At 48.6% G+C, this 12,257-nt stretch overlaps 1 protein-coding gene across 9 annotated transcripts in view; it reads right to left on the bottom strand.

The window, feature by feature from the left end:
* VWA5B2 (von Willebrand factor A domain containing 5B2) overlaps positions 1 to 12,257 on the bottom strand; it is a 68,664-nt gene that overhangs the window by 16,799 nt on the left and 39,608 nt on the right. For 6 of the 9 annotated variants that reach the window (XM_048862853.2, XM_075132075.1, XM_075132079.1 and 3 more), the window contains exons 4-8: positions 10,638 to 10,869; positions 9,841 to 9,995; positions 3,577 to 3,708; positions 2,909 to 3,033; positions 2,511 to 2,687 (exon numbers count right to left, since the gene is read on the bottom strand). In XM_048862853.2, the coding sequence (XP_048718810.2) occupies positions 2,511 to 2,687; positions 2,909 to 3,033; positions 3,577 to 3,708; positions 9,841 to 9,995; positions 10,638 to 10,869 (821 nt within the window). Of the gene's footprint in view, positions 1 to 2,510; positions 2,688 to 2,908; positions 3,034 to 3,576; positions 3,709 to 4,810; positions 4,863 to 9,840; positions 9,996 to 10,637; positions 10,870 to 12,257 lie in introns of those variants that run through there. The other 3 variants (XM_075132080.1, XM_075132081.1, XM_075132078.1) reach the window with 3 other exon arrangements.

Raw genomic sequence — 12,257 nt, 5'->3', positions numbered from 1 at the left:
CCTACAGGGCATATCTTCAGCTGCTTAAGTGCCCTGCTTCTTCACAGGCTACTTCAGCCATTGAATTACTGTGGAGCTATGGACTGATGGAGCTGATCTGCCCCTATATATTTACACACACGTTCGATACAGGCCAAGGAGTCCAGGATGTCCCGGACAAGGCGATCACATCCTGTTCCTGTTTCAGCCCCTCTCCCCGGATGGGATAGCTGTGTTTTCCCATGACGAATCTCAGTGTATTTACAGCCCATTTTTCTAATCTCTTTAGGTTTCTTTGTATCGTCTTCCTGCCCTCACTGGTGCTTGTATCACCTCTTCAGTTAGTCTCACCTGTGAACTTCCTTAACATGCTTTCAGATCATTACATAAAAACGATGAAGAGGATTAATTAGCTCATGTTTACACTGTACCTTAAATACGTGAAACGCTATGCAAATGCTAAGTACCACTATTAGAGAGACAAGGTGGGGGAGGTAATATCTTTTATTGGACCCACTTCTGTTGGTGAGAGCTGTGTGTAAGCTCAAAAGCGTCTCTCTCTCACCAACAGAAATTAGATAAAAGATATTACCTCACCCACCTTGTCTCTCAAATATCCTGGGACCGACAAAGCTACAAACACCACTGCCTACAAGTAACACTATTAACAAGTTAACTCAGACAGGTCCTGGCAACAATCCCTACAGTCCCCACTAGAAACCTCCTCACAGCTCTACCCATTGCCATTTGCCAGTCTCTCAGTTTTCAACCCAGGTACCAGTGCGCCTATCCAAGCCAATCAGAATGAATGTTTCAAGCACCATTTCATGGGGCACAATCAAATGTTTTCTTTCCTAAAGTCTCTCTCAGTAAAAACTGCCATGTTCCTTTCATTCACTGATTCTACTGTTCTGTTAGAAAGAGCAATCAAATTTGCTTGACGTGATTTATTCTGTACAGCCCCTTATTGCTCATGGTCCTCTTACTCTATAAACAGCATTCTCAGAGTATCCATCCCATTATTCTAGAAGGGACATACAGGACAGTAATTGTCAGGATCATTCTCTGTCAGTTTTTAACGACTGGTACCACATTTATTTTTCTCCAGTCCTCTCATATCTTTCCAGTTCTCCAAGACTTTATAGAAACAGTTCAGCAATCAAATGGATTTGTCAGTTTATTCCCCTAATGCCCTGGGGTCTGGGCCATCCAGACTAGCTAATCTTTATATGGTCACATTTTCCAAGTATTCCCTCACCTGGTTTTATCAATAGGTCTTCACTATTCCCTATGCAGCAAATCCAGCCTGAACAGCTGGGCTGTGGAGATGTGTAGGGAAAGTGTGAAGGAGTATTTCCTTCGGCTGCAGAGAAGCTGGGGAGCCATTCTGCAAAGACCTTTCAGCTCAGTTGCTGCAGTAGCCTATGCAGGGCATTCACACAGCCTCACCCCCACAGGAGGAAGGAGATGAGAGGATCCACACAGTGGCAGATCCACTGGTCCCACCTCCAGCTCATCCACATCTCCCTCCCCACCCCTCTGCTGTGCAGAGGACTTCACTCACCTACTGCAGGTCCTCTGCCCCTAAACCTGTTCATACTGTACAAAGTCATATTGGTTCCATGGCCCAGGGGCTCTCAGAGGAGGGAGATGGATTTGGCCTGCGTGTCCCAAACCTCTTTGCTTTATTAATTTAAGACAATTTTTTTTGAGCAGCTCAGAACCTCAAACATCTGAGTCAGCACTGATGTCATCCCCTCCTCATTTTCTAATGTCTCTATCCTTCCCTTCCCCCAACCGTTTCTTTAAAAGCCCTTCTTATTAACAGCCTCAATCTGCTTTGTCTTTTCCCTGCAGCATGGACTGACCCTGCACATTGTTCAGCTACCTCCTCCCCTCTCTGTTTCTAATACAGATCAGTCTGTGATGTCTGTCTGTCTTCCTTCCATTCTAATCTCTAAAGTCTCTCCGCATTGGCCAAAGTATTTTCAGAAGTAACTAAGGAGTCTTGCCCCTCCAGGATATCATGTCCCTCCCCGCAACCCCAAGCAAAAGCATGAGAAGAGAGATGGGACTTACACCCTGCCCAGATGGTCAGCAGACTCAGGCTCTGGTGGACTCAGTGAGAAAGCAAATTGCAGTCTGTCTCCTCCAAAGCAAATGGCATGACCTGGCCCCTCCCCACAACATTCAAATCCAGGGATTGTTAGCAAGTCCCTCAGTTGACCTCAAATGCAGCAGCACAGGGAACAGAGGTAGCCAGCCTGCCTGTTAAGTAGCTGATCAACCAAGGGGATTAACACAGTCTCTGTGCCATCAGGCCCCACTGAGAAGGAGGAAAGGAATCTTGAGGGCTCAGGGCGACCTAATGTTTCCTCCCTCTCACCTCACCCCTAATGGGAAGATTTGAGACACATCAGTGATTCACCCTGAGGACTTGGAGCCATCCTGGCCACTGCTTGTTCCTGGCTTTCTTCCCCTAGGTGCATCTTATGCCGCCTGTCCCCAAGCTGGGCCCTTTTCCCCCTGACCTTGATCCTGATGATGTTGGGGCCACTCATGCTGCCGCTCTGGTCGATGAGGAAGAGGATTTCCCGGGTGACCGTCTGGAGGTCAGTAGGCACACTGCCCACCTCAGGGCAGAAGTTCAGCATCAGGACCGGGTTGTGGAAGATGTCTTTGTGGAATCGCTTCTGAACGAAGGCCACCTGTGAGCACGAGAGAGAGATGGGAGTGGGGTGGGATCCTCAAGCCTCACATCCCCCTTCCACAGGCACTTCCCCTTGAGCCTCACACATCCTCGCCCAGGACAGCTGTTTCCTCCGAGTCTCAGACTTCTCCCAGACCTTCTCCCATCCCAGTCCTCTAACTGGCTGGGACACCTCCCCCTCCAGGACCACCCTGCTGAAGACCCTCCAAGGCTGGTCACCTGTCTCTCCCGATCACTGTCCTTCTTGGCGATTCGCACGTAATCCCGACGACTCCTGATGTGTGCCTCATACTCCTGGTAAGTCATGGCACCTTCCTCAATGACCAGGTGAGGGCAATGGGGCTCTGGGCAAAAGGACAAACATCAGAGAAGTCAGTAGCTCCCATCCTATGGCCCTGGGACACTTCCTGGTGCTCCTCAGAACTTAGAGTCATGAGGACCCAGCAATTGGGAAGTGAGGTGCTGGGAGGGGAGCTGGGCCCTCTCCCTTTTGAAGTGGGCTGCAGAACAGAATGGGCCCCTGACACAATCTTCTAGGACTGGTGAATGGAAAAAGCCTCTGAAATACTAAATATGACTCCATGTAAGAGAATTGGGGTTTACTCCACTGGCAGCACCCCCGGCTAGGAGAGGCAGAGAATTAAACAATGGAGAGCTTCCCCATGCTTAGCATGCCTGCTCCCTTCTCCACAGCACCACCAGCTGGAAGAGTCTTGAACTGTAGTAACCAGGAGCTTCCCACAGCTAGCGCTCCTGCTAGGAGAGGCCTTGAGCTCCCAGAGTCAGTGCCTCCTGAATTTTCCCTGCAGTGCTTCCTTTACCCTAACTGTGGACTCCAAGTTAAAAACATGCTCCCAGTGTAATGTTGGTTCACTTGTTCCTCTTACCACAGGGGTACAAGATAATCTCCAAACTCCTGTCACATTGGTGACCCTCTGCCAAGGTAACACAAATGGTGGAGGCAGAGTTGGCATAGGGATTTGCATCAGCCCGTAGGGCATGTGATGGGCTCTCCAAGCCTGCAGGGCAGAGGAAGAATAAGAAGCAGAAGTTACAGTTACTAAGGGGCTTAGGGAGATAGGGGTAAGGCCCATGATTTGCTGTTTTTAAAGGTACTCAGGCATTGCTGCACTCAGTGTTGTAACACCTAACCAATTTAGGAGCCTAAATTTCATTTTCAAAAGGCATTTAGGAGACAAAATCACATTGACTGTTGATGGGATTTAGGCACCTATATCAGGTAGATGTCGCAACACTGATGCACAGAAACGCCTAAATACCTTTAAAAATCTGGGCCTAAATCATCTAGTCTCAGCTCTGGATCATCATTGTGGCTTTTATATCCAGACATCATCCCAAGGCACTTAGGGTATGTCAACCCTGTGATGGCAAGTCTCAGCACCTGGGTATACAGACTCGGGCTTGAGCTACGGTGCTAAAAATAGCAGCATAGCATAGATGTTGCCACTTGGGCTGGAGCTCAGGCTCTAAGACCCATCCCCCTTGCTAGGTTTCGGAGACCAAGCTCCAGCCCAGTGGGAACGTCTACACTGCTGTTTTTAGCACCATAGCAGTGAGCCTGAGTCTGCAGACCGCAGCTGAGAATTGTTGCTGCAGATTTTTTTTTTTGCAGGGCAAACATAATCTAAGTCCCTGTTGCATCAGCTGGGTGCCTTTTTTATTTTTTTGAATACTTGTGGCCTGTTATGCCAATTCTTTCTCTCCCCTAGACCCTGCTGTTCCTCCTCCGCAGAAGACTTACAGAGATATCTGGAGTAACTGCAAATAGATAATAATTACATCCAAAATCTATGCTAAAAGAACACTAAGGTTGCGAAGTCAAGCACTGAAAAGTTAGGAAGTGTCAGAACTCAGGTTGCCTTTGCAATCTGAATTCAGCCCCCTTGTGCACATGCATTATGATACAATCTTTAATTGCATGATCACATATGATTTTTTCCACAGGACCTCTGCCTCATTGAGTAAATGAGAAATTATTCAATATTTTTTATCCCACCATTCAGTGATTTGCCCCAGACCTTATTTACTCCATACCATTCAAACCCTGCCCTGAATTCAAAACTGCTCATTCTCTCCTGAGAGTTTTTATGATGCTCTCACCTTTGTATCTGAGGGCTGCACAATCTTTCTTGAATTTATCTTCACAACACACCTGTGGGAATAGGTGCTATTATCATGCTCTTTCTACAGATGGGGAATTGAGGCACAGAACAATTAAGGCTAAAATTGTCAAGTGTCCACTACTTTGGGGGGCCCAATGTGAGACACCTGTGGCCTGATTTTCCAGAGTACCAGGACTTTATATGTTCAAAGCACAGCACAGCTCCAACAGTCTACAGCTGCCATTCTGAGCACTCTACACATCTGGCCATAGATGTCTCACGCTGGGCATCCAGAAAAGGAGCAACACACATTTAGTGGCCAACCATGAACATTTTGGTTTAAGTGACTTTCCCAGAATCACCTAGGAACTCAGGGGCAGACGCAGGGATAGAATCCAGTTCTCCAGGGAGACATTCAGTTGCCTTAACCATGAGACCATCCTTTCTCGTCCTGCAGTCCCCTGCCTCATCCACTACTCAACTTCCTACTTCTGCAACAAACGAGGCAGGGGTCCGACAGACTACAGCCAACCCTGATTCATTCCCAAAGCACTGTCCATTCTGTGGCAGTGAATGAAGCTGTAGTATGTGATCATGTGATTAAAGACTGTACCACAATGCATATGCAAAAGAGGCCAAATTAAGGCTGCATTTTTGGTCTGGACAATGTATTTTCCCCTAATCTCACTCTTGGAAACAGGCAAACCATTTCAGCAGAAATGTTTCAAAACAACTCAGGCTGAGGCAGACATCTGGTATGGAAAATTTCAGCCCAAATACTTAAAGTCTGGCAAAGTTATAAGCAACTGAAAACAGGGTCTTATAATGGAAAGTTTATGCAACCTTAACTCCATGCCACGCTACCAGCTCTGCTAAAATAAAACAGATCCATACCATGAGAGGGAGGAAGGGTCTGTCAAACTGAAATGGACAGAATTTTCTCATTTACTAGCCTCCAACACATACACACACACTCAGGCACATTCATACTTGGGGGTTATCATAGAATAACAGAGTTGGAAGGGACCTCTGGAGGCCATCTAGTCCAACCCCCTGCCCAGAGCAGGACCAATCCCAACTAAATCATCCCAGCCAGGGCTTTGTCAAGCCTGACCTTAAAAACTTCTAAGGAAGGGGATTCCACCACCTCCCTAGGTAACGCATTCCAGTGTTTCACCACCCTCCTAGTGAAAAAGTTTTTCCTAATATCCAACCTAAATCTCCCCCACTGCAACTTGAGACCATTACTCCTTGTCCTGTCATCTGCTATCACTGAGAATAGTCTAGATCCATCCTCTTTGTATCCACCTTTCAGGTAGTTAAAAGCAGCTATCAAATCCTCCCTCATTCTTCTCTTCCATAGACTAAACAATCCCAGTTCTCTCAGCCTCTCCTCATAAGTCATGTGTTCCAGACCCCTAATCATTTTTGTTGCCCTTCGCTGGACTCTCTCCAATTTCTCCACATCCTTCTTGTAGTGTGGGGCCCAAAACTGGACACAGTACTCCAGATGAGGCCTCACCAGTGTCGAATAGAGGGGGAGGATCACGTCCCTTGATCTGCTGGCAATGCCCCTTCTTATACGCCCCAAAATGCCATTGGCCTTCTTGGCAACAAGGGCACACTGTTGACTCATATCCAGCTTCTCGTCCACTGTCACCCCTAGGTCCTTCTCTGCAGAAATGTTATGTTTGGCTAACATCATTATGCAAGGCCCTGAAAATCTGGTATTGCTTGGCAGAGGGGCAAAATTATCCTTCCCCCTCAGGACTTCCCATCAGCCTCCTTTCACTGTCACACATAGACTCATAGACTTTAAGACCAAAAGGGACCATTGTGATCACCTAGTCTGACCTCCTGCACATTGCTGGCCACAGAACCTCACCCACCCAATCCTGTACTCAGAGGTATGCTCAGGAATAAAAATTTGACCACTTTTGGAGGGGCACGTTCTATCTCTCCCTGCCCCCAATGTCCCTGGAACTGGAGAAGCTGGCTCTCTCCTCGAGGAGCTGGCTCTCCCCACCTTAACCCTAGAGTAGTTCTGTGCCCCTGCTGATTATTCGGGGCACATGTGCCCCTGCTTGCCCCCTCTTGTGCACGCCCCTGTCTATACTAGACCCATAACCTCTGGCTGAATTACTGAAGTCTCAAATCATGATTTAAAGACTTCAAGTTACAGAGAATCCACCATTTACTCTAGTTCAAATCAGCAAGTGACCCGTGCCCTACACTACAAAGGAAGGCAAAAAAAAAACCCAAGGTCTCTGCCAATCTGACCTGGGGGAAAATTCCTTTGCAGCCACAAATCTGCCAATCAGTTTGAACTTGAGCATGTGGGCAAGATCCACCAGCCAGACACCTGGGAAAGAATTCTCTGTAGTAACTCAGAGCCCTCCCATTTAGGGTCCATCTCCGGCCAGAGGGAGTATTTGCTACTAGCAGTCGCGGATGGGCCATATGCCATGGTAGGCAATCCCCTCCATAAACCCATCAAGCTCAGTCTTGAAACCAGTTAGGTTTGTTGCCTCCACTGCTCCCCATGGAAGACTGTTCCAGAACTTCATTCATATGCAAGTACTCACACACAAATGTGCACACACCCATGCTTCCATACACAGGAGTATTTATACCAACACATACACACACACAGGCACATTCAAACACAGGTGCAACGCACACATAGAGCCATGCATGCACATGTGCTCACACACAGAGACAAGCATTCATGCATGCACACAGATGTGCACACACACACATGTATGCTTACACAAGTGCATGCAAACACACACGCTCACACACACACAGCCATGAGCACAAGCACTTACACTCACACAGGGGCACGGGGTTAAACACATTTGCTAAGAGGGAAGGTTAAGGTTTGGAGGCCTCGCAGAAGGAGGAAGCGAGTTTTGAGGAGAGACTGAAGGAGGAGAGGGTGGAAGCGGAAGAAAAGGGGCTCTGCGCATAAGGGACAGTATAGAAGAAAGCCACAGGCTATCTGCTGAGAGCCCTCTGTCCATCCCACTTGGCAAGGCCCTGAAAATCTGGTATTGCTTGGCAGAGGGGCAAAATTATCCTTCCCCCTCAGGACTTCCCATCAGCCTCCTTTCACTGTCACACATAGACTCATAGACTTTAAGAGCTCTCATTCTTCCCTGAGCATCCCTTCCTGCTCACCCTTATGCCACCCCACACACAGACACTCACCAGAGCATGGCCTCCACTGAAACTGCCACTGGCTAGTTACCACCCAGTGTAATATTCGCACCAGTGCTCAGTGCCAACATCCCCACCCCCAGAGGCAGTAGTTCAGGGGAGGCAGAGAAGAGCCTCTTCAAGGTCTAAAAAGGATGGTGGGGATGCTCACAGTGCAGCTGGGACCCCTTGACATTTCTCTTTCTGGCATACCTCCCCCTCCTACCAGAGAGGGGCCTATAAACCACTCAGCACCAACAGACATTTTCTCCAGATCGATGCACAGTGAGGCCGGAGTGCAGCACCTCAGAGACAGATGGGCCTTGAGCCAACACTAATGGGATCAATTCCCCTAACCTCTCAGGCACACACTCCAGTCTCTGTGCAATTCATCCCCATCACATCCCTTCTCCCCACAGCCATTCCTCACTTTCATTTCTCTGAGTGGAGGAGGATATTGGCTAAGCAATAAAGAGCTAGGCTTTTACTGCTGGGTCTAAGTGGTAGCAGCTAAGACTCCACCCCAGGTGAAGTGAGTTGACTGGTCTCAGCCAGCTATCCCATAAATCCATGATGTGCAATGGCATTTGGGGGCAGGAGTAAGTGGACTGGCTCATCTATTGGCCTGCCTCAGATACCCTTTGATCCTTCCTGCATTCCCTGACTCACCCAAGAGCTCTCATTCTATTATTAATGGTGTACTTATTTAACAGGGTGGTTGGGTTCTTCAGCTGACCCTCCTGGTTATAAGGTACCGGGACACCATAGGACATGTTAATTGATTCCTGCTGGATATAATGGAAGTGGCAGTAGCCCTTTGGCCAGAGGTATCTATGGGTGCTTTTGTCTTAAGTGAGTGCCCTGGGGAGGCAGCTTGGGATGGGTTTTCCCTCTCTCAAGTTTGTGTTGAGTGTATTGGAGCACGGCGAGAATGCCACTGGTTCACAGCTTGGCATTTATAGTCATAATCTACTCTCTGCCTTGAGAAGCTTAATCAGAGATGGCATGTCCCAGGGAGAGATAAAATCAGACAAGGACGTTGGGGCGGGTTGGACGGACCAGGTTAACATGAGAGAAGGTCAGGAGGTTCCTTGGCTATGGTGGGATCACATCATGTGAGTTCAGCTCCCCAACCCTTTTGTTTTATTGTTCAGCAGCTGGAGCAAAATGAGGCTCAATGATGGAGGGAGGCAGAAGGAGCAGGTCTGGAGAAGGGATTGGACGGAGGGACAGAAAGTAGCTTTTCCCTTAAATACCAAAAGGAAATGTCTTCAGGAATGAGGTGCATCATCAGATAGCCTTTGTTTCATGGGACATCTCTCATTTTAGTCCCAGAGTTACCTACATGTCCCCCCCCAGCTTTTATTGTTGGAAACTTTCCATCAAAAACAGACTCATGAATCTGAGTTAACAGAGAGAGCCATTTACACTAAGGGAATGAATCCCATAACCGCAATGGAATAGTAATTTTTTGGTGCTCTTAATTTTGGGCCTTTGTCACACTCTGCAACCCCGTTTGAGCCTTGGTAGGTGACGGGTAGGATCAGTAAGCGATAGATCTAAGGAGCTGAGGGCTGGAATAGCAGGCTGTGGTGGGTCAGGATAGAGGGACATGAAATGAGCTGTGTGTGTCTGTTATCCCAGGGCTGGAATAGCAGGGGGGGGACTGTGGGTGGGGATTGAGGGACACTAGATGGGCTGTCAGGGGGAGGCTTGGCCAGCTGTTGCCCACACTCTGTCCAGCTCTATTGACACTTCACTTCCATGAGCATTGATGACGCACCAAAACAGAGAGAAAAATAAGCCGACAGAGAAACATTTCCCTCATACCTGCCAGCAAGCAGGGCCCCTTGACCAGCAGCTCAAAGGAGAATTCATAGGGGAAAGGATTGTAGGCCTGGCCCCTGAAGATGTCTGTGCTCTCGGGAGGCACAATGAATGACTGTTCACTTCGCAGGCCAGTAGCTCCAAAGCAGCTAGTGGGACTGAAACAAAAGACAAGTCAGTCATGAGCTGACTGCAAAGCACCCGCTAGGGGTGGGCTTGGCCTGCTGGGGAACGTTAGCCTCTGCAGTGCTGAGCAGCCTGCAGAGACCCTGTATCCACAGCAGCCTCTCTCCCTATCAGCGCAGAGAGCTCTTGCCATGCACTCCTGGGCATTCCAGAAGCTGGGAGATTAACACGTTCCTCTGATGATAGCCTGGGATGTGCACCAGACTTCAGTGCACAACTGGGTATCTCAGGCAGGCCATGGGGACTTTACTGCCACCTCAGGCCAGTGGAGATCCACAGTTCATCAGGGAGGGAAAATGAAGCGCCTTCCTAAACCCCAACATCCTCCCGCATTTACCTGTCAGGTAATTCCTGGTCTGCCCCCCTGTGAGCAAGCAACAGAAGAATGTGGGAATCCACAACTGGGAAGACCTGGGCAAACCCTCTAGCGTGAGACTCTGTGTTCAGGTTTGGTGAAGTTAAGGTGCATTCTGGGAATCTCCTCAGGAATGAGGTGACCACAGAACCATCCAATGCTCCTTATCCCCTCCTTATAGCCCTCTGCTTTCCCTCCCCTTCCATAACCCCCTCAGCCCCCACTATGGCACAGACTCCGAGAAAGCCATGAAAATCACCATAGGGCCAACCTGTCGTCACACAAGCCTCCCGGCTCACTCGCATTTTCCGGGACAGCCACCACGAGGGGTGTGAGGATGGAGGGGAACGCAATGTGGAGCGCACCGTCTGTCAGGGTCGACAGCTCCTGGCTGCTGGTGAAGACTACAGTCAGGATTTCTGAGGGCCTAATGGGGCCCGTGCTGAGAATGAAGGTAGAACGCTCTAAATCTTCATCAAGGATTAGGTGACCTGGGCAGGAAAGGAACAGTCAGCAGGCAGTTTCCACAGAACAGGCATTTAGAGCATCAAGCTGGTATTTGCAGTTACAGACCAGCACCAGGACAGGGGATTAGGCCCTCAGCCATGGACAGTCCCAAACTGAAACAGTGAGGCCAGGGGGATTATTATTCATTATACATTAAGTATTATCAGGTTTCAGAGGAACAGCCGTGTTAGTCTGTATTCGCAAAAAGAAAAGGAGTACTTGTGGCACCTTAGAGACTAACCAATTTATTTGAGCATGAGCTTTCGTGAGCTCATGCTCAAATAAATTGGTTAGTCTCTAAGGTGCCACAAGTACTCCTTTTCTTTTTAAGTATTATCAGTGTGCTTAGCAATGTACAAACATATAAAAAGACACAGTCCTTGCCCCTAGAAATTTAGTCTAAGGTCTGGTCTCACTATAAAGTGAAGCTGATGTAAGCCACCATGCGTTGACCTATTTGTGTATGTGTCTAGACTTGAGCTTGTCTCCCACCAATGTAAATGCCCCGTTACAGTGATGCAGTAACACCTCCTCCCTGAGCAGCATTGAGCCATGGTCGATGTACTGATGTCAATTCAGTGTGAGTGTAGACACTGCATTACTTATGTTGACCCTAACAGTCCTCCAGCAGCTGTCCCACAATGCCCGACACTGAGAGTTCTGGTCACAATTGTGAATTCCACTGCCCAGGGATCACGGAGACTGGAAGGCCTCCCTCCCCTTTAAAGCTCCATGAATTTTTGAAATGTCTTTCCCTGATTGTCCAGCTTGGCAAGCACACCTAGCAGCTCTCTTTTGTTGTGTGCAACTCCCCAGCTGATCATGCTGGCTACATGCTCCAGATGCACTCCAGCTTAGAACAGAAAGGAGGTACTGGATCTCCTGGGCCTGTGGGGAAAAGACGCTCTGGACCAGCCATAGAAACATGGATATCTATAAGCAGATTGCCTGGGGGATGCAGAAGGGGGATGCAGCAGCAGTGTCGTGTGAAAGCAAAGAAATTGCGGCAGGCATATCAAAGGCCAGGGAGGCCAACAGTTGATCCGGTGCCGAGCCACAGACGGGCCACTTTTACAAAGAGCTGCATATCATACTTAGCAGAGATCCCAACACTGTCCTGCACACCACCATGGATACCTCCGTGGAGCCCAAGCCACAGGCTTGTGTCATGAAAAGCGAGTTAGGCAAGACTGTCCATCAGCATGTGGACAGTGGGGGTATGTACACAGGGATGTCCCTTGAATCCTCCTGAGAGAGCTTGATAAAACTTTCATGGAGGTACTCTGCAATCCTCTCTTGAAGGTTTCTAGGGATAGCAGCCTTATGTCTTCCTCCATGGAAGGACCCTTTCCCACACCAGTCAGCGTTAATT

The sequence above is a fragment of the Caretta caretta genome, chromosome 9 (genome assembly GCF_965140235.1).
Source record: "Caretta caretta isolate rCarCar2 chromosome 9, rCarCar1.hap1, whole genome shotgun sequence".
NCBI lineage: Eukaryota > Metazoa > Chordata > Testudines > Cheloniidae > Caretta > Caretta caretta.
This window is presented reverse-complemented; position numbering and strand designations above follow the sequence as displayed.